Source organism: Eurosta solidaginis, chromosome 2 (assembly GCF_040869045.1).
Source record: "Eurosta solidaginis isolate ZX-2024a chromosome 2, ASM4086904v1, whole genome shotgun sequence".
NCBI classification, from domain to species: Eukaryota; Metazoa; Arthropoda; class Insecta; order Diptera; family Tephritidae; genus Eurosta; species Eurosta solidaginis.
Window position 1 is genome coordinate 233,782,849 of NC_090320.1, and position 27,404 is coordinate 233,810,252.

At 38.9% G+C, this 27,404-nt stretch overlaps 2 protein-coding genes across 5 annotated transcripts in view; one reads left to right on the forward strand and one right to left on the reverse strand.

The window, feature by feature from the left end:
• The window catches only part of Traf4 (TNF receptor associated factor 4), a 220,433-nt gene that overhangs the window by 51,814 nt on the left and 141,215 nt on the right, over window positions 1-27,404 (reverse strand). Inside the window, exon 1 of one of the 3 annotated variants that reach the window (XM_067767294.1) lies at window positions 12,563-13,384. The exons of the other annotated variants lie outside the window; for them this stretch is intronic. Coding sequence (XP_067623395.1) covers window positions 12,563-12,883 — 321 coding nt within the window. The 5' untranslated portion in view covers window positions 12,884-13,384. Of the gene's footprint in view, window positions 1-12,562; window positions 13,385-27,404 lie in introns of those variants that run through there. 3 annotated transcript variants of the gene reach the window in all.
• The window catches only part of LOC137240703 (cytochrome b5 domain-containing protein 1-like), a 217,783-nt gene continuing 192,255 nt past the window's right edge, over window positions 1,877-27,404 (forward strand). For both annotated transcript variants that reach the window (XM_067767298.1, XM_067767297.1), the window contains exons 1-2: window positions 1,877-1,959; window positions 2,902-3,199. The gene's annotated coding sequence lies outside the window, so the exon portion shown is untranslated. The remainder of the gene's footprint in view (window positions 1,960-2,901; window positions 3,200-27,404) is intronic.

Consider the following 27,404-nt stretch of genomic DNA (forward strand, 5'->3'; position numbering starts at 1 on the left):
TGTGCTAAAATATGTATTTACATTCTACCACAACATTCTCACTGTTAATACAACAACAATAACCACAATATTCTTTATTTTAAGTCGAAAAGTATATCATAAGCAACGGAAGAGATCTTCGCATATTTGATGCAGCCATCCAGAAATTGGGCAAGGATTTTTTAAGAAGGCTTAAATAGATTTTGGCATATGGCGAAAGGGGAACTCAACTCGACTTGGCCGCCAGAAAATTGCTTTGCAGAATGAATGCAGGCAAATCCGGCGGATTTGTGTTATCCCGCCGGTCTTCTTCTTATGCTCCTCTGTTGATGTTGCTGTGGCACCAATTCATTACTCATTTCAGTGAATACCACATGAAATGCAATAATATGCATTGTTTATACCTTATTTCTTAATTTCAAACAAATTGGCAACAATAATTAAACTTTAAAGTTTTTTAAAAAAAATAAGAAATGCAAAACGAAATTTCAATTGACAAAACAGCTGACTTCGAAAATTCGAAATTCCTATTCCCCAATTATTCTTCTCCCTAGGAGAAAAGAATTGGGAGAATTTTACCGCGGGAATAAAAAATCCGCGAGAACAAAATTCCGCGAGAATATTTAGAATTGGTCTGAATATAACAGTCTTTTGTGACTCCGATATGATGAAAATTATGAGCTGTATGCCAAGAGTGAGGACTCCTTTCTGACTGTTTTTTGACTCTGAACGTTTGCTGGGTTCTTAAAATATGCAAAAAAAACAACAATTTTTGCTATTGTTGAAAGCCTGGCTTTGTTACAAGCCAACATACAACATATTACTATCCAAAGAAGGCAATTGGGAAAAATTGCACAACAACAAAGGCATAGCTTTAGCTGAATGTGTTTGTCAACAGTTCAATCATCGCCAGAGGGCGTGATCGAGTTCCACTCCTAAGAGAAAAGGCTTTGAAAAGATATATTTATTTATAATCGAAACAGCGGCCGCCATGCTGTTGTGGTAGCGTATTCCTGCTAACTCTCCGAAGGTCTTGGGTTGAACGCTCGGGCAAAGTAGCATCAAAAATGTAAAAAAACCGTTTTCAATTAGAAAAAATGTTTTCTAAATGTAAATGCGGTCGCTCTTCGGCAGTGATTTGGCAAACGCTTTGATTGTATTTCTGCCATGAAAACTTCAACTTCTCAGTGAAAATTTATATAACTTGCAGATGCCGGAGTTGGCATAAAGCATGTAGGGAGGTCCGAGCCCGCCAATTGGCAGGGAAAATTAAAAAGGTGCACGACGTAAATTGGAAGGAAAGCTCAGCTTAAATCTCTTCAGAGGTAAATTTCGCACACTTACTTTTTTCGAACACCTGTCTCTTTCTTCGATGTAAAGTTGTTTAAATTTTTTCCAAATTATTAAATAAAAGAATTTAATTGATGAAAATTTAAGTAAACAATTGCCACTGCTATTTTAATATTCGCTGCTGTTCATACATTTGCTGTTACACATGTGGCATGAGAAATGTTTGAAGTAAGGAAACAAAACAAAAAGCAAAGATACATAAATAAAATCATAACAATGACAATAACGTTGCTCACAAATAAATGCACATGTTTCCTCATCAACACTAAGCACACTTGCCTGCTCTCCTTTTATGTATTTATCTGCGATGGTTAGAGAAATTTTCGAGACCGACGTATATCCTGCACCATAATTGTGTTTACTTCTCCACGCTGGTTGACAATAACTGGAATTTGTAGACATGTATGTAAAACATGTACTTACATAAGAGCCCATAGCAACAATTTTCATTAATCAATTTTATATGCTTCTTTTGATATGCAACAGCAACAGTTAGGCGATACATTGTTTGCTCTAGTGGTGTACGGCTGACTGATCTAAAAGTGTAGGGTTGCAAGGAGCAGCCAGTCTCTAACAGACGAAGACAGATAAAACATGTGTCCACAAGATGGTGTGAAAAAAGTGACATGAGTAAGTTAATAGTAGCGGATTTATTATGCTTCTAGTTTTTTAAAGCAAATAAGATTAGGTTGACAATGAGCAAATATCGGCATAGGTTAAAAATTTTGAAGAACACAGGTCTTATATTGGGTATGGTGTGATTAGAGCTAAATACTAAATGGAAAGAGTACCTAGGAATCATTCTTGAAATAATCGAAAATGATTATCGTCTTATGTTTTACTGAAATGAATCAGACTCCCTGTTGAAGATGTCAAAAAAGCATTGAAACGCGTAGGAGAATAGGAAAATCTGTAGTTTTTGTCTTCTTTATATAATTCGCAAAACTGCTTGAAGCAAAATGATTAAAAACTATAAAATCGCCCTAAACCATCAACTGAAATTAGCGCTGTTTATGCATAAACATAAAGACCGTCGCAATCGTTTTAGCTAAATATGAACTGCCAAAAATAGCTGAATTTGAAATTTTGGAGCCCTTTAGTACAGTTTTAGTTTCTACAAGAATCTGGTCACTTTTCGTTTCGTTGCTCGAACTAAAAAGTTCGCAACGAAACCTTAATATTTCGTGGCAAATGCTTGCAACTATGGAACATTTCTATGTACCGTAAAAAAACTCTCAAGAAATGCTAAAAAAATTTCCGCTTTTCAAGTACTACCCACCTCTCAAGTAAACTCATCCGTTTTCTGCTACCTTTTTCTAAAGACTTTTTAGCAAACTTTTCCTTTTGCTTTGGTTTCTCCAAGAAATATATGTGCTTCTCATTATTTATTTAGCAAACGACATTGTAAGAACGCAGTCGGTTAAATACCAGTGATAACAATGACTGTATTTATGAGTTTTTTGAATGGAATTTGTATTTTCTTTAGGCTTAAGTGCATTTTCAATTTAAATATGTAAGTTTTAACAAATTTCCATTTAATGCATTGCTGAATCTGATTTTCGTGTCTTGCAGGAAAGTGACGCCCCTTCATAGAGAACAGAAAGATGAAGGAAATATCAAAATAACTTAGCTACTAGTAAATGAACGCCAAGGACAACCAATCATCATAAAGTACGGGTTCAAGCGGTCGTCTATCTTGAATTAAGCGTATCGCTATACAAATACGTATCATATATCATCATCCTTGCTGAGCAGGTTTTGTGCTGGACTCGTGACCCGCCACGTAAAATCACATTCCAATGAAAATTTCGAGAAAGCCTCGCATATTATTGGATGGACATAACAATTTAAACGGTTAAGCGCCAATTACGTAAGTGTTAACGAATACAAAATACTATCAGGATTATATGAGAATATGATATACGAATAATCCAGGGGAGTGTGGAAGCAAGCAAGCAAGAAAAATATAGCTCAGCAAGGCTAAAAATTATATTGAAATGATTTGAAACATTTTCACAAATAATCGCCTTAGGCACGGTTTGTAAGGGCGAGTTTAAACAAAAGTTCATTATTGACGGTCTACTGTGTATAAATTCTATCTTAAGCAATTATAATTGCATTTTGTCGCTCTTAAATGCAAATAAGACGTTTTGAGTGCTTTGGAGTGCTTTGTATACCCTCTTCCGTATAAGAAATACTGCTTCAGCCCGTTTCAGAAAAGGATGTTTTCATCCAAACATAATTGAACTGGTTGTGTGAGATATTCGTAATCATTCCGTATTAGGGGTAATAGAATAGACTAACTTTTAAAAAATTTTATAGTAAAAGGTAACCATATTTTGTCGATAATTTTTTATGCGTGAACAACTTTTATTATTATGTTGTAAACGACACAGATTTTAGGGTTATTAGTGATATTAGCTGTGATGTCGCATCTCTTTCATTTAAACCTCACTTATATGCCACCACTTTAGTGTTCTTAAACTGGGGTAATACTTGGATTTCACTCGTTCAAGTTTGAGCACAAACTTTGCCATAACAATGAAGACGGGTTGTCATTGAATTGAAATTTAAAACGACAGTCAGTGATAACGACGATTGTCCAACTGTATGGCAAATTTGAAATTAAAAGTTCATTTGCTAACACGTTGTAACTATACCTTTCATGAACATGAAATGGTATATTAACTTTGGTCCGATGTTTGTAACGTTGAGAAATACAGAAGATAGACTCACCATTAAGTATACCGAATTGATCAGGGCGACGAACTGAGTTGATATAGCCATGTCCGTCTGTCTGTTTGAACGCAAACTAGTCCCTCAAATTTTGAGATATCTCAATGAAATTTGGCACAAGGATGTATTTTTGTATTATATTAGACATTTGTCGGATCCGGTAGGATCGGACCACTATAACATATATTTCCCATACAACCGATCGTTCAGATAAGACGATTTTGGTCATTCCTGCAGCAATCTAGAAAGTATAAACGTGAAACTCGGTGATATATATTCCAATATATCATAGAAGATATCCTGAAAAAATCACTTTGATCGGAGCTATATATAGTTATATCCCATACAACCGATCGTTCAGACAGAAAGATTTTTGGCCATTTCTCCCTTAATTTCTAATATAAAAATGTTATACTTGGTGATATTTATTCTAATACATCATAGAGGATTTCATGAAAAAATCATTTCGATCGGAGCTATATATAATATATATCCCATACAACCGATCGTTCAGATAGAAAGGTTTTTAGCCATTTCTCCCTTAATTTCCTATTTAAAAACGTTAACTTTAGTAATATTTATTCTAATATATCATAGAAGATTTCCTGAAAAAATCACTTTGATCGGAGCTATATGTATATATTATATACCTATCCCATACAACCGATCGTTCAGATAGAAAGATTTTGGCCATTTCTCCCTTAGTTTCCAATATAAAAACGTGAAACTTGGTGATATTTATTCTAATATATCATAGAAGATTTCCTGTAAAAATCATTTCGATCGGAGCTATATATAATATATATCCCATACAACCGATCGTTCAGATAAGGGGGTTTTTTGCCATTTTTTATTTTATATTTATCTTAAAAATCGTTTAGGTACATATGTACATCTGTTCACTGTATATTTCTTATCTTATTATTCAATCTTGGTATCGGTCACCAAGCAGGTCACTACCCGCTCCGCAATCGAAGTGTAAATATTGTCTGCTGACTTTTCTACATCATCTCGCGATGGGAAATGCACGTGGGAAAAGCTCTCCTTGGGACACTACTACGTGACCATTCCCATTATAAGTTCCTGTAATAAATTTCCCCAAGATAGGACTTTTTTCAACCGCGCTGTTTCGCTGGAACACACGTAGTGCGCACAGACATTTTTCCATGAGGCTCTCTACGCCATGTGGCTTTCGCGGTTGTAGATCATAAACAGCTCTCGACAATCGTCCCTGCATGGTACGCTTTTTGGGACCATTACCAGTTCAGACATTTATTTTAAAAATACTTAGCTCCTTGCTCCTAACTGTACGTACTACAAACAAAATTTGAATCCTAAAAAACTCACGCATAACAATATCTTATTTAGGCTAGGTAAGGTTAAGAGGCCGTGCGTGGGTATTACCCACACTTCCACTCGGAGAAATTTTTGTACATTGTGAGTGCCCTCAGTAAGTGCAGGGTGGCGGCACATTCGGTTAACCCCATTACCTCCTAGTGGTCCTCACGAATGAACCCAAGCAGAAGCGAGGCGTCTGCCTTCCCAACCCCTGCCAGGCTGTCGAAGAATCGTGAGCCCAGAAATCTGAGCCTTCTCCCTTGAAGCCCCGGACATCGCCAGAGAAAGTGGTAGATAGACTCCTCTTCCTCCTCATTCTTACAGCTTCTGCAGAGGGAGCTTGTTGATATTCGCCACATTCGGAGCTTTGGTGCGATAGCACAATGACCTATGACGACACCCATAAGTACCCTCACCGCAGATTTGTTCAGTTTGAGAAGGAAGCTGGTGCCTTTCCTATCCAAGCATGGCCATAAGCATCTTGAGACTTCGCAGGCAATCCTGTTGGTCCATAGCAAATTCCTCGCCCTGTTCTCATATTCCTCGATTCTACCCAGGAGATAATTCAGCGGTGGTCGGACGGAGCTGTTCATTTAAATAACACACAATTATTTCCAAAATATAATATAATAATAATATTACTAATCGATCGAAAAAGCCGGATGTAGATATGTATGTAAATTGTTTTAAGGCATTTTAATCGATCACATAGTTGAGTATATCATCACCACAAATACCAATCGCAAAAACAGCTGTTGATATAACGAATAAGGTTTCAAATTACCCAACTACCCAAGAGCGCCTATGCAAATTGAGGGCAGCTGTCAATTAACGATAAAATATTTAAAAATATTCACATAATATCAACTACTCGCGCATTTGTTTATTCATCACATTTTGTTTCGCTTTAGTTGATTTTGACCGGCAAAAAAGCAAAACATAATAAATACGCAGAGATAAGCAAAGGTAAACACAACGGCAATTCAATAGCCCAATTTTGGAATGCTATTAAAAAAAAAGGATGAGGGGGAAATGCTTAATGAATAACTTTTAATGGAGGGGATTTGGACTTTTATGAGAAGCAGGGGAGACTTTGACCTATTTTAGTATTAATTGCCAAAATATAAAAGTTGGATATGTTGAAAATGTAAGAGAAATGTTTGTAATTGAATTAGTTTTGTAGTTGAATTGGAGTCTGTTGCTTCTTGGGTTTGGTGAGGGCAGTCTACATAATTTAAATTTTTGATTTCGTTTAACTATGTAGGAGTGGCAAGGGTTATTTCTTTTGTATCCTACCTTCTTTTGATATCCTGTGAACAATGTTTTTGCTAAAGTACCTTTTTGGGCGTGAGAGCTAAGCACGACATGTCACAAACTGGCGTGGTGAACTAGGACACGAAGAACGAAATGTAATCAGTAGGCCGTTTCTGTATCCTTGCCATACGAATTATATCGCAAAATGCAACCCTGATTCATGGTTATCGCAAGGTAGTGTTTCTGTATGAGTGGTGAGTACGTATTTTCGATATTTCTTGCGATATTCATATCACCAGCTCCGAAGGTCGTGATAGCATACATTTAAAAAGAAAATTAGTGAAGTTCGTTTGTTTGTAAATGATTTGGATTTTCTATTTTCTAATAAATTTTTTATTTTATAGAAAAAACCCACAAGTGGAAAATTTTCAAAAAATCAGATGTTGAAACTGGTGGAAATTATGAAGGCCAATAAATAAGTGGCAAAGGGGACTTTTAGCGGTCCCAATAGTGTTTAAAATGGACTGAGACTTCGAATGTTAGAATAAAAGCTTAAAGTAGTACGATCACAATATAACAATTTGCTTGACTTAATTTTTGTTATTATACCTTTTTCGAAATTTATGACAGATCTTATGTTCCATTTCGATTGTTCCATCGATATGATAAAAACTCACCACTATTATATCGTAAGGTGAATTGAGTGTGTTACAGAAACACTTTTCATATCGAAAGCGATACGAGCCTTGCGATAGCAAATCGTTCGTTATTATAACGAAAGGTCATAGAAACGATTTCTAAACATATCGAAAGCGATGCGCGCCTTGTGATAGCAAATCCTTCGTTATTATAACGAAATTTACAAATAATGATTTTATTGAACAATTAGTAAAATAAAGTAGGTATTTGGGTTCCCTATTTCTAAACATATTGTGACAAATATTAGCAACACTAAGGGATACTATCATCTCTAAGCCGATACTAAGCAGTCAGTTGTATGTACATAAACAAATCAATCATTATGTATACACATATGTACATACAAGCAGCGGAGAGATACTCACAAAAGTATGCAATCATCAGCGAAGTAGTTCTCACATATACACACGCCTATGGCTATGCGAGAGACTATAAACTACAAATTCATATGCATATATCTGAGATACTCACAAAAGTATACAAGCATCGGTGGAAGTATTACTCACATATACACGCGCATATGGCTATGGGAGAGGCTATAAACGTGCATCTGTAGTTTATAGCTGGTAAGTGTATAGCTGGTAACTAAGTAGAAAATTCTAGCAGAAGAAACGTCTAGACATTTGGGCACAGAGTATAAAAGCAGCGAAAGCTGAGTAATCTGTAATCAGTTTGATTTAAGCACGCTTTTGGTTGCGAAGTATAAGTGTTATTGTGAAGTACCCTAATAAAGACAGTTTAGCGATACGAACGTTAGTAGAAAGTTGCAAATAAGCGGAATTTCAGTAAAATCGTTACAATATCGTAAGTAAATTTGTCGCATCTTGAATCTCAAAACTGTAAGTCCGTAACTTGGAAGAGATAGACCCATCAATAAGCATACCGAAATGCTCAGGATGACGATCTAAATTGATTTCGCCCTGTCCGTATGTCTGTTTGAACGCAAATTGATGAAATATGGTGAGTGGGTATATTTTGGTGTACGATTAGGCATTTGTCGGAACCGAACGGTTCGGCCCAGAAGACAGTCCCGTCTGTACTTGTTTATTATAATTGTTATGATATAATTTTTCTGAATTGAAAAAAATTTTAAATTAGGATAGAAGAAAGAAAATTTTGTAACATAACATCGGTCCCAACGAAGATTTACACATTTCAGTTGTTCACGTGGAAGACTAACACGAAACGTGAACAACGAATCGTGTTAGTCTTCCATGGGAATTGATACGTGTTTCTCTTCCATGAGAACGACGATGTAACAATAACAAACAATATGATACTATTTTTATTTAAAATTACCGGATGTCGAAAAGTCGAGCGGAATTATTATTCAGAATAGTCCTAAATATTCATTCAATAAAAAATCCTAACACTTCAAACTCCTGACACTTAGACTCCTTCAGTCTAATCCACAGTAAAAAGGTTTGAGCTAAATTTCTGCAAAACCATGATGATTATGAGTTTTTTGAAGAAATTGAATAGAGGGCTTTTCGTTATTTGTCTACATTGTGTTTTGTTGGGATCATAATTCGTTATTCGGGATTCGAGGTCGAGATTTGATAGAGTCGGCATTATGTTTGGGCATGTGGGATGATGAAAGATCTAGAATTGCTCGTGTCTGAGTTATGTATATCACAATAAACATTTGGGTGTGAGTCACATTAGAGCTTAAAGGGCCAATTAATGGTGACTTATCCATAACCAGATAAAACATCAGATCGAACCAACCTTATGGAAATCAATGTAATCGATTAATGGTGCCATACCATAACGCTAAAGCCATAACCATATCATAGCTAACCAATTGGTTTTTGGTTTTTCGCCGTATCCATAACATAGAAATATTTGAGTTGGAGAATTTATTAACTTTTTGTGGATTTAATTTATTGTTTTGGATATGTTTTGATTAAGAGACTTATTTTTTGTGGTATATGTTTGTAATTTTTTGTGTTTTGTTCATTTTTATGAAATTTTCACGATTTTTAGGTTAAGGCACCAATAACTGATGCAAATTTTATATGGATAAGTAAAAATATGGTTATGACTATGGCGTTAGGGTAAAGGAAGTTTAATTGGCCTTTAAGTTGATAAATAGCATGCTTCTCAAAACTCAAGAGTTGTTGTTCAACCATGTCTCAACTTCAAAATCAAAACATTTCAACAAAAGTGACAAATAAAGTGGTTTCTCAGTATTTTGATGAAAATAAAATAAAATATGCATAGTATGTTTAAGTTTATAACGTTTCATTAATATGTTGGTTATTGTGATGCCACCTTGGAGAACATTTTTTTTTTTCAACTTGACCTCAACCCAATATTCAATGTGGGAGGTCAACCGAAGAAATGTGTTGATTATAAATTTCCGAACAATAAATATCTCAAAATTTCTCTAAGATTGGAGAACAATGTTTGATATGAACTTGAGAACTATAAGGCCCGGTTTTTCGTAGTTGGTTAAGTTAATCTTAAACTAAGTTTGCTTAAACTCTAGTCAAATTTAAACTCCAGGTAAACTACGGAGCAGTTTTTCAGTCACAGCTTAAGGCCGCCTTTGGGGTAAGCTTTTTTGTACGGCAAAATTGGTTTTTTATTATCTAGATAATTTGTAGATACGGCAACAGCTGGAATTTGTTTACCCAACAAACATGAAAAAAATATTTCTCCAGCGAAATATATATCTAGTTCCGGAGGTGATATCTAACATCATTATTTAATTATTCGTAAACCAGATAGTTCTGGAGTCGATATCCAATTCCAAAACTTAAAGTTCTCGAGTTTATTATTATTATGCAAACTTTGAGAGATTTTGGGAAATGTACAGCTCTCAAATGAATATCCAACATATTTCTCCAGTTGATATCCTACATTGGATATCGAGTTGAGGTGCAGTTGAAAAAAAATGTCCAAGGTAGTACAAGGAAAACCAGCAGCTGTTTTTGTGAGAAATAAACACCTGGTTGATAGCAGTAATGAAGCGTAATTAATCAAAAATAAATTATACATATTTTATTTTATTTTCGTGAAAATACTGTAGTATGGAATCTTATATTTGAGTAGAGTTAGAGAACCACAAGTTGGGAATTAAATTTTTTCAACTTAAGTTTTTGCTTTATAAAAAAATTCCCCCTTTTGCTGAGTATGGTATAATTCTCCAGTTTAACCACTGTTTCGAAACAACTCTTGAGAGTTTAGAAGTATGCCTAGTTATCAACATGAGTTCTAATGGTACTCAAGCCCAAATATTTGTTGGGGATAGTCGACGTAAGTTCGAACAAAGGCAAATAACTGATAGGTTAACTAGAGTTTGACCCCGCCAGATCGGCCGCTTAAACTCAGATTAAATTTCAGTTAAAGTAGATTGAAAAACTGCAGAATAAGGTTAGGCGTAGTTTAACTGACAAACTGAGTTGAACTTGTACTGAAAAACCGGGTCTAAGTTTCACAAACATCTGCAAAGTTTGAATAGTGATTGGAGAATGATGTTGAATATCAACATTTTGTCCCAGTAGTAGTGAAAGGGTTAAGCACAACTAATGGTATATATTAGAGCTTACGATTTCTTCTCGAACACAAGCGAGATTTTCGAGACCCGAGAAACCGAGAACTCGACTTCTCGTGATATTCTCGTGTCTCGAAGTACTTGTAAATCTTGCCAGCTTCTCGACATTGTTACTTAATCGCTGTATGGACAGTATTTATACACTTGGTTTTTTTTCTTGTGACTTTTTTGTTGATTATATTGCTTCAATTACATTTCACTCAAAACATATTTATTATACATAGCATTTTTTTCGCAATATTTTATTTATCAACGAGACATCAGGAACACGGCTTCTCGCGAGATTCTCGAATTATTCGTAAGGCTCGCGAGATTCTCGAATTCTCGTAATACTCGCGATCTTCTCGACTTTCAATTCAGTCGCTGCATTGGCAATATTCTATACATTTCGGGGTTTTTTACTTGTGGTTTTGCGAACATTTTGGCTTGTGCTCCAGAAGAAATCGTAAGCTCTATATAAAACAGCCAATGAATCGATTAAGTTGAATGTCGAGAATCTCGCGAGCCTTACGAGTAATTCGAGATTCGAGAATCTCGCGAAAAGGTGAGACTCGCGAGAAATCTCTTCTCGAACATGTTCGAGAAATCGTAAGCTCTAGTATATATACACATTAACCCGAGTCGATTTGTATGGACGAAAGTTAACCGATATCGAGCCGATAGGATTTGGGCTCAGGAAAAAAAGTTCCACTACGCATACCCAAAAAAATAATTTTGAAGCCTGCGAAATTTCATTTTTTTAACTTTTTTTCGACTTTGATTTTTAAGGGTTTTTCATGACCTACTAAAAAACTTTTCATAGCAGTTTTCTGAAAAAAATTGTTTTGAAAAATAATTTTTATTTTTTTTAAAAAAACTGCTTTCGCCAACCTTTTAGCCGACATTTTTGTGTCGGACAAGGTATACTTGAAAATTTTAAAACCAAATGAAAATTTTTTTAGTAGGTCATGAAAAACACCTTAAAAATCAAAGTCGAAAAAAGTCAAAAAAATGAAATTTCGCAGGCACCAAAATTATTTTTTTGGGTATGCGTAGTGGAACTTTTTTCCTGAGCCCAAGTCCTATTGAAAAATCGATGGCGCGATATCGGTTAATAAATCGACCCAGTCTTATATACATATATGGTTCTCTGACCTTAATCTCCCACAAAAGCACAAAAGAAAGAAAGCGTATGAGTCAATGCGCTTGAATGCGGTGAAATTGTTTTTGCAATGAAGTTACACTTTATTTCAAAAATATGTGAACTCATTAGTAGCGGAGACTCATGCACATCATAAGAGTTCCGACCTACAGACAGACCTTCTCAATGTCGTGAATTTACTTACAACAATCAAAATGGAGAGCTGCTGGAAATAATTGGCAGAGCCGTTGAGCATCAAATTTTTGCATGTAAGGAAGATTTAAATAAAAAAAAATTAAATAATGTGAATAAATGCATTCTTGATTCCCATCTCGGAACCATTGCTGGATGGAATGCATGAGAATAATTCGGTTGTTGAATTCTTAACCTAAGTAACATTCTTGCACGGTTTTTCCAGCTTTATGGTGACTCTTTCATAGTTTTTTTTACTTTGTGTAATTTATTAAATTTAAAATTTTTTTAAATTTTAAAATTTTTTTAAGTATATAATTTCTTATAATACTTACAATTTGCTCCAGTTCCGTGATGGGCAAATTATGTTTATTGTTATTGCCATTGCAATAGTTGCTATCATTGCAATTGTTATTGCTGTTGCCCATTGTTGTGTTGGGTGATGGTGAAGTATTTGCCGATGAAGATGACGCTGTTGATGTTGAGGAACGTGATGTGGCACAATTGTTGTTGGCTGCGGTTTTATTCCGTGGTGGTGTGGGTGGGGGTACGGGGCTAGTGGTATTCAAGTTAGTGCAATCTTTTGAGTTGCGATTTGGTGAGAGCCGTGAAGGAAAACTTAGGGTTTTCGTCCACTGAGCCAAGCTGCGTACCATTTTAAAAGAGCGTGAAAGAAATTTAATTTTTTTTGAGTTTTGTTTAAGTTTTTGAGCACAATTTTTTTTTCTTTTAAAATCTGTTATTGCAAATAATTTCACAAAATTAAAAACAAAATTTTAAATGTTAAACACAAACTTTTTTTTAATAAAATACAGTGCTTAAAAATTTTAGCGCAATTTTGTATTTGTAGTATTTATTTTTCTTAAATACCTTTTTTTGATTTAATTATTACTTGTTCTCACATGCACAAGACACACAATTAACGCTTGTTAAGTCAATTTCATGTTGGCACGTAAAAAATCTCACAAAACTTTTAACATTTTCGTATTAGCGCTCAAATTTCCACAAAACCAACTGTACACGTCGCTTATTCAAAACGTAATGAAGTGAAATATTGCAGCAAAAGACGAGACAAGTCACAAATAGTCGCGTTTACTAATGGCAGATTGCAGCAGAAAAGTGGTGGTAGTTAGCAAACGAAGCAAGCTATGAATGCACCAACAACAATAATGGCAGATCATACATTACACGAGCGCAAAAGAATGTAGAGACGCAGAATTAACAGCGCAATGTTAACAGAAAAGAGCAGCAGAGAGCGTGGAGAAGCACTTAATACAATAACCAACAACACCAAAAAGATCTTTTGTTCTTTTTTTTTATTATAGTTTGAGTTCATGCTCTCTGCATGAGTGCGAGTGAATACACTCGATGCAGCAGCGCTTAGCTGAAGTCTGAAATTGAACGATGAAAAAAAGTGGTTTATTTGTTGTTTAGAAAAAAATGTGTAAAATATGTTGTTTTTCAAGTCATTCGATCATACGATCGATTGATCAGCTGAGTCTTGGTTGAATTTGAGCTAACAAATGGTATTTAACAAAAAAAAAGTTGGTGCTCTGATGTTGTATGGTAAGAAATTTCTTTTTGCAGCTGTTTTGTTGACCATTAATTTTTTACATGAAGGGCTTGACCGGCTTTTTGTTTGTTCTGCAGACTGTTTAGGGTGTGCAACAAAAACAAAAATGAGCAACTGCGTACAAAGATTGTGTGGTATGATCAGTAGATTTGGTAGATATAGATAGATACATACATACATACATATGTACAATATAGCAAATGTTCAACAAGCCAAAAAGCGTGTCTTATTTCTAATAGTTTACATCGATTTTGAATGTTTTTGTCACTTTTGAATCCACTGATGCCTATAATTTTTCCAATTCATTAACAGGAGTATTCATGTAAGCCAATTTTTTCGGTTTTCGGACTGTAATTGAATTTTTTGGAATTTATAATGGATACATACAGAAAAACCAAAGCCTTTACCTTAATGAGAACCAGCATTAACAGTAGTACACATTTTTTGTTAAAAAATCGATGCCGCAAAAAGCTCGCCTTTTAGCGATGAAGCACAGGTTAGGTAAGGTTGAACTGGCCGGTCCATAAAGACCTAACATAGACTGAATGTGTCCATAGTGTTACCAGACTTTGTTTGACGACCAAACTGAAGAACATCAATCAGGTGCAAGGACTTACGTTATAAAATAACTCCATGCTCTTAGCAAATACTTGAAGTTTTTTTGGACCTAGCTTAACTGCTGCCTCGAGATTTGGTAATTCTGTCGGAAGTAATAGCTGGAGATTTAACCTATCGAGCGCAGGACATGAACACAGAACGTGCTCAACCGTTTCCTCCTGCAGATCGCACTTCCTACATCTGCTGTTACTGACGACGCCTAACTTATAAGCATGTCACGGCATTGTCCAGTCAGTATGCCCATCGTCAGCCTTAAGTCTTCTCTCTTCAGAGATATGAGCCACCTTGCGAGTCTAATATCGTAGGCTTTGTACATGATCTTAGAAATTTTGCATCATCGAGATTTTGTCCAAGCCGTTTTTTCTTGATGTGGATTGAGACATCTATCGTCGATTCAGCGAGCGTTGTCTTCTATCCCTTTATGACCGGGAACCCAGTATACTATGTAAGGTTCGGCCTGAGCGAGTTTTTGCAATGCTTCCTTGCTTTCCAGAACACTTATTGATGAAGTACTGTGTGATATTATTACTTTAAGCGCCGCCTGACTATAAATATATACATGGACGCGACTGCAGCTTAAGCACGCTTCCTCCAGAATTGGTGCTGCTTTCTTTACTGCTATAATTTTCTCCTGAAAGATCCTACAGTAATCTGGCAGCCTGTAGGATCCACTTATTTCTGGATAGACACAGTAAACAGCAGACCCGACTGCTTCCATTAATTTGGAACCATCTGTTAACACGTGTATAGTATGGGGTCCAAATTGAGGCTAGATATCCAAATCACTATTGCTGAAAGTTTTACTTTGGACTGAGTATGGCCGTCAGCAGTAAAGTCGTCTTTTTTTGTTTCCTGGACGAACTGCTAATCTAATCCTGCTAGGCTAATCTTGTTTATGTTATCACACCCTATAGATCTGCTCGCATCTGCATTTTTCTTGGCTTATTTTCAGCTTGTATGTACAATCAAGTCAAACTTTAACCGATATTTTGTTCACAGCAGTCCAACCGTCTATATGTCTGCAAAGTAGGGAACTAAATTACTCGTGGAAGGTACCTCCCCAAAAAATATATGAGTTCGACTGGATACCGTGGATAGAAAGGATCCTTTTCCATCATAAGCTTGTGTAGATACTTCTTGAAGCCGCGTGCTCATTCAATATCTGGATGAGGTGCTAGTTGAGTTCGCCCTGCTTTCTGTTATACCATTCCGTTATATTGCCAACTTATGTAAAGGAACAGCGACTTTTCCTCAAATCCTTCCGCCTTTCTTGCCACTTCACTATTGCTTGTGATCTTGCGATTTTCTTGGCGTCTTGAGATGGTCTCTCGATTTCAATGCCTTGCAAATCGGACATTTCACTATACAGTAGATCTACTGAGATTTCCCGAAATAAATCAAGGATCGCGTCGTCGAGCACCGTCCGATAAGCACTTGCTATTCATATTGCAGAAAGTCGATACGCTGCTAGTTAATATATATTTTTGGTGGAGCAGTTTAGATCCGTGCCACTAATAATAAGCTCGAGGATCTTTCCTACAATCATATAAAGTTACGTATTTGAGGCTGGTTGGTCGGCCATCTTACCAGTACTCAGCAAAAGGATCAGTCTTTGATGTTTCCATGAGGGTCTTCTTTGATACAGGTGTTGAAGGGACTCGTAAATACTGATGTTTTAGACCTTCTACTTTAAGGACTGAACTTGGTACTCCATCCTGAGGACATATTATTGGCAACTTTGTCAATGGCATCCTGCTCTGTAATTTGGGGGATATCTATGCCTTGCGCCTGTTTTCTAGAGGATATTGATGCGGATGAAAATCCTATATAGCGATTTTTCCAAATTTTCAGGCGCTGAAAAAAAAGGACTTCTCAAAGGAAGTGAATTATACGAACGGAAACGCGCTCTAGAGTCGTAAGAAAATGCCAAAGTTCGCAAGATAACTCCATCAACAGCGGAGGACTCAGACGGGGAACCGATGCTAGTACTTGCGCCTGTTCACCAGCCCATACTTATGACACTATATCGAACAGCCGGTTACATACCCTCCGACCGCCGAACTATATTAACTTTAAAATGCTAAATGGTCCGGCGCTTCGTTGGTGGTTTCCGTATTCCTACACAATTACGACAGGATTCCGCTGGATCATCGATTTGGAGTGGGCTCGCTTTATAAACGCTGGTAGGATTCCGTCCGACTTTCCCAATCTTAGCTGCATTCTCAGCGAGAGAACGTGAACTTGTGCGACAACTTAGTCCTCCAGACTACCAAATAGGGGTGGCAATTCTAAGATCAGACGGCCTTTAAACGGACACAACCAAGTAAAAAGAAGGATACATGAAAGTTTTGGGGAATTGTAATGTTGCTAATAGTCCGTTTGATTTGTTGGATCCAAAGATATGAGTTAGGTTGACAAGGGCTGAACGAGATCCAAAATATGAATGAACAAACATAAAAACAACGTTACGCACATCACGGTCACTGAGTTCCAGGAATCCATCCAAGAGGCCCATACTGCATAGAATACCTTGTGATGCGGGAGTGTATATCGACTACCTAAGAACTTGAACTCAAAATAATATGATGTGATATAATATTCAATAGCGGTGAGATCAACTCCGTCACATGGCGAATCTCTACTCTGGAGATTCGAAGACGCCTCGTCTGAACTGCTTATATCCACCATCTCATTTTCCATTCATCCAACACAAAAGGTAAGAATAAATAAGCCTTAGAGAAACCAATGAAAAAGTTAGTGATAGTCCAGCATCTGCTTAGCTGTGCAGCGTACTACCTGGCCAAGGGCAGACTGTCAACTTCAAAATCCCTTAAGCTAGCCAAGTTCTTTGCCAAGTTACCATTCGGGGCAAACAAATACCCGGAATGCAACTATGAATCGATATCCATATTATTTCAACAGCTTAGGCATTTCAAGTAACCAGTAAATCATTTCGACACTCGCAGACCTCCTTTGACCACATCAAAGTTACGGTTATCCTTTCGATAACCGTTTGTTCCGCCCGTTTAATGGGCTTAGAACATTCCTGGCGACTAAAATCAACAGACCGCAAAGTTTGAATGGTAAAAAATGGTTTCCTCTGCAACCAGGCTACTACCATACAACGGCGGCTGGCACCCGCTTAACTCCCCAGCGGGTTATGGGGCTTAGAATATATTGCGCCAGGTATACCTGTCGTAAGAAGTGACTAAAATACTTAATTTTTCAAGGGGTTGTGTAGCGCAACTCTTTCAACGGCTTGCCAGCTCAATATATAGCTTCTCCAACCCAATTGTCAACCTCACCTACCCGTGGCGAATTCTCTTTCTTTAACAGTCGAGGCCCTGGAGACCCCAAGTTCCTCATGGATCTATGGGGTGGGAGGGCGGTATAGCCTAGTAAGTTTCATGTGGTTCGTTCCCGTCGGGCTAGTACCTTAATGGTGCTTGTTACCGAAAGGTACCGGATCTACATCCAGCAAATTACAATCAACATCGATAATACTCCCAAGTCCTTCGGGAAGAGTCCTTATCGCTACAAAAACAACAACAATAATATGCTTAACTGTCCGGGTGAATATTGGACTCCTCACTGCCAGACCACTGGTTTCCATTCCAAGCATCGCATACTTAACTGGGAAACTTCTGCTTGGTAGACGCTGTAGTTACCGGACAGTCTGAACATTTGGCTCACTTAAGGCCAACCTTCATTCAACTGCAAGAAATCCATAAAAAAAGTTCACTATTCGCTTGACACAGTTCAATTCCCTTTTAATAAACTTAAGTTTTAGAAAGTCACTTCCGTTCAGACATACCAAGAGATCCTCATTTAACACTACATACAAGGTATATTTGAATTAATGCCCCCTTTATGCATACTTTTGGTTGCACTCTAGTCGTCTATATACAGATCAAAACTCGCCTGGTATGATACCACAGGCCAGACTTACAGCTGCCCGCTACAGAACGAACAGCTCTTCTTGCACCGCTTCCGACTAGTGATGAAGGAGAAAACGTTCAAAAATAGGCAATACAACAAACTGCTTAACTAATACCACCTTAAGAACAAAAAAACAAAAACACACGGAAAAAAACAACCAAAAACATAATCAAGTAATACAGCACGGCCAAGCACAGCCAAAACATCTTCCTTCTGTTAACCCGGCTTAAAACATGCCGAAAAACCTGGTGACAACGGCCTTGCCAAGGTTGAGTGAACAAGCAAAAGCAAAAAAACAAAGAAGAAAGAAAGATATTTATGAGCGAATAGTCAGACAAATCAGCACACTCAGGTAAGAAGTATAGCAATAAAAGTTGGAGAAACGGACAAGAAAGAAGAAATTTTATAACCAACAACAACGAGCCAAAACAGCGATTCTTGGTTAGTGACTTCTCATAGCGCAAAACTCTCAGATGCTAAGAAATATTTTGAAATTGTGACTGTTAACGTTTGGCTCGTTTTACGACTTTGGTAATCTTGTTTGTGTTGTTGTACCTGCTTTTACCAGGTTTCAATTTGAATGTTGGCGTTCATATGTATGGAAGTTGTTGTTGTTTTTAATTCACATACCATAATATTATAGCGCTGTTAAACTAGGTGTGTTGGTACGTGTGTGACATGTCGAACGCTGCCATTTCAGCAACAAAAAAAAAAAAAAAAAACACAACAACTACAAGTACAACAACACGAATATCAACTAGCAATCATGGCTTAAATAATTAAGAGCGGCTTATTTACACGGTGATGAGAAGCAAATGTACGTATCATATACATACATATGTATGTCTGTATGTTTCAATTTGTCTTTTTTTGATACAAAAAAATTCCATCTTTTGTGTAGCTAAAATATTTCTTTGTATGTGTGTTTAGTATGCCATTCAGCGCAATCCTAAAGAATTCCCGAAATGAGCTCATTAACGGAAGTCGTTTGGACAGCTGGGAAGTTGTTGTAATTAAAGATGTTATAGTAAATTAATTAGTTAATGAGAATTTTCTGTTAAATAATTCCGAAGAAAAGGAAATGAAAATTTCAAAAATTTGGAGGTTGCTCTTGCTCCTTTCTGAAAAATGTCAAAAGATAATTTTTAAAATTTCACTTTTATTAAGAGTCAAAAATAAGAGTTAAAATCTGATTTTTATTACAAAAGTCAAAAATAAGTGTTAAAAGCTGCCCTTAATTGTTATATTTAAAAAATAAAAGTTAATATTAGCCTTTTTTAAAAGTTCAAAAATAAAGGTTAAAAGTTGGCCTTTATTAAAAGAGTCAAAAATTAAAGTTGAAAGCTGATTTTAATTGTAAAAGTCAAACGAAAATCAATGCTAAAAGTTGATTTATATTAAAAAAGTCAAAAAATAAAAGTTAAGTCGATTTTTATTAAAAAAGTTAAAAATAAAAGTTAAAAGTTGTCCTTTATTATTGTAGCCAAAAATAAAAGTTAAAATTTGCTTTTATAAAAAAATTCGAAAATAAAAGTTAAGTTGATTTTTATTACAAAAGTCAAAAGTAAAAGTTAAAAGTTGCCTTTTATTAAAAAAGTCAAAAATAAAAGTTAAAGGTTGATTTTAATTTTAAAAGTCAAAACGAAAACTTGCTCTTCTATAAAAATTAAAAATAAATGTTTTTCATTATAAAAGTAAAAAATATTAGTTAAAATTTAATTTTTTATATAAAAATCAAAAATAAAAGTCAAAACTGATTTTTTTACTTGGTTATCTAATCTAATCTAATCTAATTATCTAATATCTAATCTAATATATATTATAAATGGGAAAGTTTGGATGTTAAGATGTTTGGATGTTTGGATGTTTGGATGTTTGGATGTTTAGATGTTTGGATGTTTGGATGTTTGGATGTTTGGATGTTTGGATGTTTGGATGTTTGTCCAGACGTTTGTCTTTGTGACTCAATAACGCAAGAACGGCTGGACCGATTTGGATGAAATTTTGCACACATATAGCCAATAGTCTAGAAGGATCTACTAGCTATATATTTTTCAAAAGGGGCGTGGTCCCCGCCCCCTAGGAACAGTTATAATTTAATTATTATATTTTTTCGTCTTTGCGACTGAATCACGCCAGAATGGCTACACGGATTTTGATGAAATTTGGGACACAGACAGTAGTCTACTAGCGAAATTTTTTTCGAACATGGAAAGAGGGGTGGCGGTCCCACGACCTTTCGAGAAATTATTTTTCATAATTTTTACACATTATAACTTTACGTATACTGGCCTTCACCAATATCACAGACTCAAGGGGTCAAATAAGTCGAGGGCTTACAAAGTAAGCAGTGACACCCTCCGGCCGCCCCCCTTTATCTCCCCCTCTGGTGTAAAATCCATAAATTGTTATAACTCAATCTAAATTTTCTCCTAAATCAATAGTTTTTGGTATCTGGTACATACAGAACGAGATCTAGACAATTTTGGAGGAACGATCAGTGGTCCTCTCCTCTACTCCCGCCATCCGCCCTCCATCAATTGTTTTTATTAGCACGCTTTTATTAGCTTTACCTGTATGTTTCTATCAAACTTTTTATTCGCTCCAATGCGCCTGCTGCCTTATTAACTTGGTTTTATAATTAGCTTCACCTTATTTGTGATCCCGTAAGGGTCATATCGAGACCCTTCCGGGATCATTTCTGGATGGTTTTCGGGATCGGTCCGGGATTACGCCGGGGTAATTTCGGGACTTTTTCGGGACTATTTCGGGATCATTTTGGGACCCTTCCGGGATCATTTCTGTATAGTTTACGGGATCCGTCCGGGATCCCGTCGGGGTTATTTTGGAACATTTTCGGGACTATTCCGGAATCATTTCGGGACTACTTCGCGATCATTTGGGGACCCTTCCGGCATCATTTCTGGATGGTTTTCGGGATCCGTGCGGGATCTCGTCGGGGTCATATGGGGACTTTTTAGGGATCATTTGTGGGCTCTTCCGGCATCATTTCTGGATGGTTTTCGGGATCCGTCCGGGATCTCGTCGGGGTCATTTGGGGACTTTTTCCGGATAATTTTGGAGCTCATCCGGCATCATTTCTGGATGGTTTTCGGGATCCGTCCGGGATCCCGTCGGGGTCATTTCGGGACTTTTTCGCGACTAATACGGGATCATTTGGGAACCCTTTCGGCATCATTTCTGGATGGTTGTCGGGATCCGTCCGGAACCCGTCGGGGTCATTTCGGGACTTTTTCGCGACTAATACGGGATCATTTGGGAACCCTTTCGTCACGGTCATTTCGGGACTATTAGGGGATCATTTGAGGACCTTTCCGGCATCATTTCTGTATTGTTTTCGGAATCCTTTCGGGATCCCGTCAGTGTCATTTTGGGACTTTTTTGGGGCTAATACGGGATCATTTGGGGATCCTCTAGGGGTCGTTTCGTGACTTTTTCTGTTTTATTTCGGGATAATTTGGGGACCCTTCCGGCATAATTTCTTGATGGTTTGCCGGATCCATCAGGGTCATTTCGGGACCATTTTGGGATCATTTGGGGACCCTTCCGAGATCATTTCTGGATCCGTCCGGGATGCCGTAGGAGCCATTTCGGGATTTTTTGTTACTTTTCCGGGATAGTTTTTGGACCCTTCCGGGATCATTTCTGGATCTGTGCGGGATCCCATCTGGGTCATTTCCAGGACTATTTCGGGATCATTTTGGGATCCTTCCGGAATCATTTCTGTATGGTTTTCGCGATCCGTCGTTGATTCCCTCGGAGCCATTTCGGAACCTTTTCTGGAGTATGTCGGGGTCATTTGGGGACTTTTTCGGGATCATTTGGGGCTCTTCCGGCATCATTTCTGGATGGTTTTCGGGATCCGTGCGGGATCTCGTCGGGGTCATTTGGGGACTTTTTCGGGATCATTTGGGGGCTCTTCCGGCATCATTTCTGGATGGTTTTCGGGATCCGTCCGGGATATCGTGGGGGTCATTTGGGGACTTTTTCGGGATCATTTGGGGGCTCTTCCGGCATCATTTCTGGATGGTTTTCGGGATCCGTCCGGGATCCCATCAGGGTAATTTCGGGACTATTAGGGGATCATTTGTGGACCTTTCCGGCATCATTTCTGGATAATTTTCGGTATCCGTTCGGGATGCCGACGAGGTCATTTCGGGATTATTTCGGGATCATTTGGGATACCTACCGGCATCATTTCTGGATGGGTTTTGGGATTCGTCCGGGATCCCGTCGGGGTCATTTCGGGACTTTTTCTCGACTAATACGGGATCATTTGCGGACCCTTTCGGCATAATTTCTGGATAGTTGTCGGGATCCGTTCGGGATCCCGTCACGGTCATTTCGGAACTATTAGGGGATCATTTGAGGACCTTTCCGGCATCATTTCTGGATAGTTTTTGGAATCCTTTCGGGATCCCGTCAGGGTCATTTCGGGGCTTTTTCGGGATCATTTAAGGATGACTTTCAGGATTCGTCCGGGAACCCGTCAGGGTAATTTCTGGACTTTTCCGAGACTATTTCGGGATCATTTTGGGACCTTCCCAAGATCATTTCTGGATGGATTTCGGGATTTGTCCGGGATGCCCTCAGGGTCATTTTGGGATTATTAGGTGAGCATTTGAGGACCGTTCCGGCATCACTTCTGGATGGTTTTCGGTATCCGTTCAGATTCCCGTCGGAATAATTGCGGGACTTTTTCGGGATCATTGGGGTCCCTTCCAAAATCATTTCTGGATGGTTTTTGGGATTCGTCCGGCATCCCGTCGGGGTCATTTCGGGACTTTTTCTCGACTAATACGGGATCATTTGCGGGCCCTTTCGGTATCATTTCTGGATAGTTGTCGGGATCCGTTCGGGATCCCGTCAGGGTCTTTTCGGAACTATTGGGAGATCATTTGAGGACCTTTCCGGCATCATTTCTGGTTAGTTTTCGGGATCCTTTCCGGGTCCCATCAGGGTCATTTCGGGACTTTTTCGGCATCATTTAAGATTGGTTTTCAGGATTCGTCCGGTATCCGTCAGGGTAATTTCTGGACTTTTCCCAGACTATTTCGGGATAATTTTGGGACCCTCCCAAGATCATTTCTGGATGGATTTCGGGATCTGTCCGGGATGCCGTCAGGGTCATTTTGGGACTATTAGGTGATCATTTGAGGACCTTTTCGGCATCACGACTTTTTCTCGACTAATACGGGATCATTTGCGGGCCCTTTCGGTATCATTTCTGGATAGTTGTCGGGATCCGTTCGGGATCCCGTCAGGGTCTTTTCGGAACTATTGGGAGATCATTTGAGGACCTTTCCGGCATCATTTCTGGTTAGTTTTTGGGATCCTTTCCGGGTCCCATCAGGGTCATTTCGGGACTTTTTCGGCATCATTTAAGATTGGTTTTCAGGATTCGTCCGGTATCCGTCAGGGTAATTTCTGGACTTTTCCCAGACTATTTCGGGATAATTTTGGGACCCTCCCAAGTTCATTTCTGTATGGATTTCGGGATCTGTCCGGGATGCCGTCAGGGTCATTTTGGGACTATTAGGTGATCATTTGCGGGCCCTTTCGGTATCATTTCTGGATAGTTGTCGGGATCCGTTCGGGATCCCGTCAGGGTCTTTTCGGAACTATTGGGAGATGATTTGAGGACATTTCCGGCATCATTTCTGGATAGTTTTCGGGATCCTTTCGGGGTCCAGTCAGGGTCATTTCGGGACTTTTTCGGGATCATTTAGAGATGGCTTTCAGGATTCGTCCGGGAACCCGTCAGGGTAATTTCTGAACTTTTCCGAGACTATTTCGGGATAATTTTGGGACCTTCCCAAGATCATTTCTGGATGGATTTTGGGATCAGTCCGGGATGCCGTCAGGGTCATTTTGGTATTAGGTGATCATTTGAGGACCTTTCCGGCATCACTTCTGGATGGTTATCGGTATCCGATCAGGAACCCCTCGGAATCATTGCGGGACTTTTTCGGGATCATTTGGGGTCCCTCCCAAGATCATTTCTGGATGGATTTCGGGATCTGTCCGGGATCCCGTCAGGGTCATTTAGGGGTGCGTTCGAGATACCGTCAGGGTCATTTCGGGACTTCTTCGGGAATATATCGGGATCATTTCTGGATGGTTTATGGGATCCGTCCATGACCCATTAAGGGTCATTTCGGGACTATTAGGTGATCATTTGAGGACCTTTCCGGCGTCACTTCTGGATGATTTTCGGTATCCGTTCGGGATCCCGTCGGAATCAATGCGGGACTTTTACGGAATCATTTGGGATTCCTTCCGGCATCATTTCTGGATGGTTTTCGGGATTTGTCCGGGATCCCGTCGGGTTTATTTCGGGACCTTTTCGGGGCTAATACGGGATCATTTGGGGATCCTCTAGGGGTCGTTTCGTGACTTTTTCTGTATTATTTCGGGATCATTTTGGGACCCTTTCGGCATAATTTCTGGATGGTTTGCCGGATCCATCAGGGTCATTTCGGGACCATTTTGGGATCATTTGGGGACCCTTCCGAGATCATTTCTGGATCCGTCCGGGATGCCGTAGTAGCCATTTCGGGATTTTTTGTTACTTTTCCGGGATAGTTTTTGCACCCTTCCGGGATCATTTCTGGATCTGTGCGGGATCCCATCTGGGTCAATTCCGGACTATTTCGGGATCATTTTGGAATCCTTCCGGAATCATTTCTGTATGGTTTTCGCAATCCATCGTGGATCCCCTCGGAGCCATTTCGGAACTTTTTCTGGAGTTAGTCGGGATAATTTAGGGACCCTTCCTGGATATTTTCTGGATGGTTTCTGAGATCCGTCCGGGAGCCCGTCAGGGTAATTTCGGAACTTTTTCGGGACTATTTCGGGATCAATTTGGTACCCTTCAGGCATCATTTCTGTGTGGTTATCTGGATAAGTCTAGAATCGTGTCGTTGTCATTTCGGGTTTTTTGGGACTACTTCGGGAACTTTTGGAAACACTTCCGGGGCGTTTCTGGATGGTTTTCGGGATCCGTCCGCGACAGCGTCGGGGTCATTTCGTGGCTTTTTCTGGATAATTTCGTTATCATTTTGGGATCCTATCAGGTTATCAGCTCATAAAGTTCTTTTTTTTACTCAATTACAAAAATAAAATGCATTAGACAGAAAAAAAATTTTAAACAGATAACTTTATAAGCAGGCTAACGTGAATAGCCCACATATTTCATTTTCTCCTTGCGGACGGGGCCGCGGGTAAAGGCTAGTATATATTATAAATGGGAAAGTTTGGATGTTAAGATGTTTGGATGTTTGGATGTTTGTCCAGACGTTTGTCTTTGTGACTCAATAACGCAAGAACGGCTGGACCGATTTGGATGAAATTTTGCACACATATAGCCAATAGTCTAGAAGGATCTACTAGCTATATATTTTTCAAAAGGGGCGTGGTCCCCGCCCCCTAGGAACAGTTATAATTTAATTATTATATTTTTTCGTCTTTGCGACTGAATCACGCCAGAATGGCTACACGGATTTTGATGAAATTTGGGACACAGACAGTAGTCTACTAGCGAAATTTTTTTCGAACATGGAAAGAGGGGTGGGGGTCCCATGACCCCTTCGAGAAATTATTTTTCATAATTTTTACACATTATAACTTTACGTATACTGGCCTTCACCAATATCACAGACTCAAGGGGTCAAATAACTCGAGGGCTTACAAAGTAAGCAGTGACACCCTCCGCCCGCCCCCCTTTATCACCCCCCCCTCTGGTGTAAAATCCATAAATTGTTATAACTCAATCTAAATTTTCTCCTAAATCAATAGTTTTTGGTATCTGGTACATACAGAACGAGATCTAGACAATTTTGGAGGAACGATCAGTGGTCCTCTCCTCTACTCCCGCCATCCGCCCTCCATCAATTGTTTTTATTAGCACGCTTTTATTAGCTTTACCTGTATGTTTCTATCTAACTTTTTATTCGCTCCAATGCGCCTGCTGCCTTATTAACATGGTTTTATAATTAGCTTCACCTTATTTGTAATCCCGTAAGGGTCATATCGAGACCCTTCCGTGATCATTTCTGGATGGTTTTCGGGATCGGTCCGGGATTACGCCGGGGTAATTTCGGGACTTTTTCGGGACTATTTCGGGATCATTTTGGGACCCTTCCGGGATCATTTCTGTATAGTTTACGGGATCCGTCCGGGATCCCGTCGGGGTTATTTTGGAACATTTTCGGGACTACTCCGGAATCATTTCGGGACTATTTCGCGATCATTTGGGGACCCTTCCGGCATCATTTCTGGATGGTTTTCGGGATCCGTGCGGGATCTCGTCGGGGTCATATGGGAACTTTTTCGGGATCATTTGGGGGCTCTTCCGGCATCATTTCTGGATGGTTTTCGGGATCCGTCTGGGATATCGTCGGGGTCATTTGGGGACTTTTTCGGGATCATTTGGGGGCTTTTCCGGCATCATTTCTGGATGGTTTTCGGGATCCGTCCGGGATCTCGTCGGGGTCATTTGGGGACTTTTTCGGGATCATTTTGGGGCTCATCCGGCATCATTTCTGGATGGTTTTCGGGATCCGTCCGGGATCCCGTCGGGGTCATTTCGGGACTTTTTCGCGACTAATACGGGATCATTTGGGAACCCTTTCGGCATCATTTCTAGATGGTTTTCGGGATCCGTCCGGGATCCCGTCGGGGTCATTTCGGGACTTTTTCGCGACTAATACGGGATCATTTGGGAACCCTTTCGGCATCATTTCTGGATGGTTTTCGGGATCGGTCCGGGATCCCATTAGGGTAATTTCGGGACTATTAGGGGATCATTTGGGAACCTTTCCGGCATCATTTCTGGATAATTTTCGGGATCCGTCCGGGATGCCGACGAGGTCATTTCGGGACTATTTCGGGATCATTTGGGATACCTACCGGCATCATTTCTGGATGGTTTTTGGGATTCGTCCGGGATCCCGTCGTGGTACTTTCGGGACTTTTTTTCGACTAATACGGGATCATTTGCGGACCCTTTCGGCATCATTTCTGGA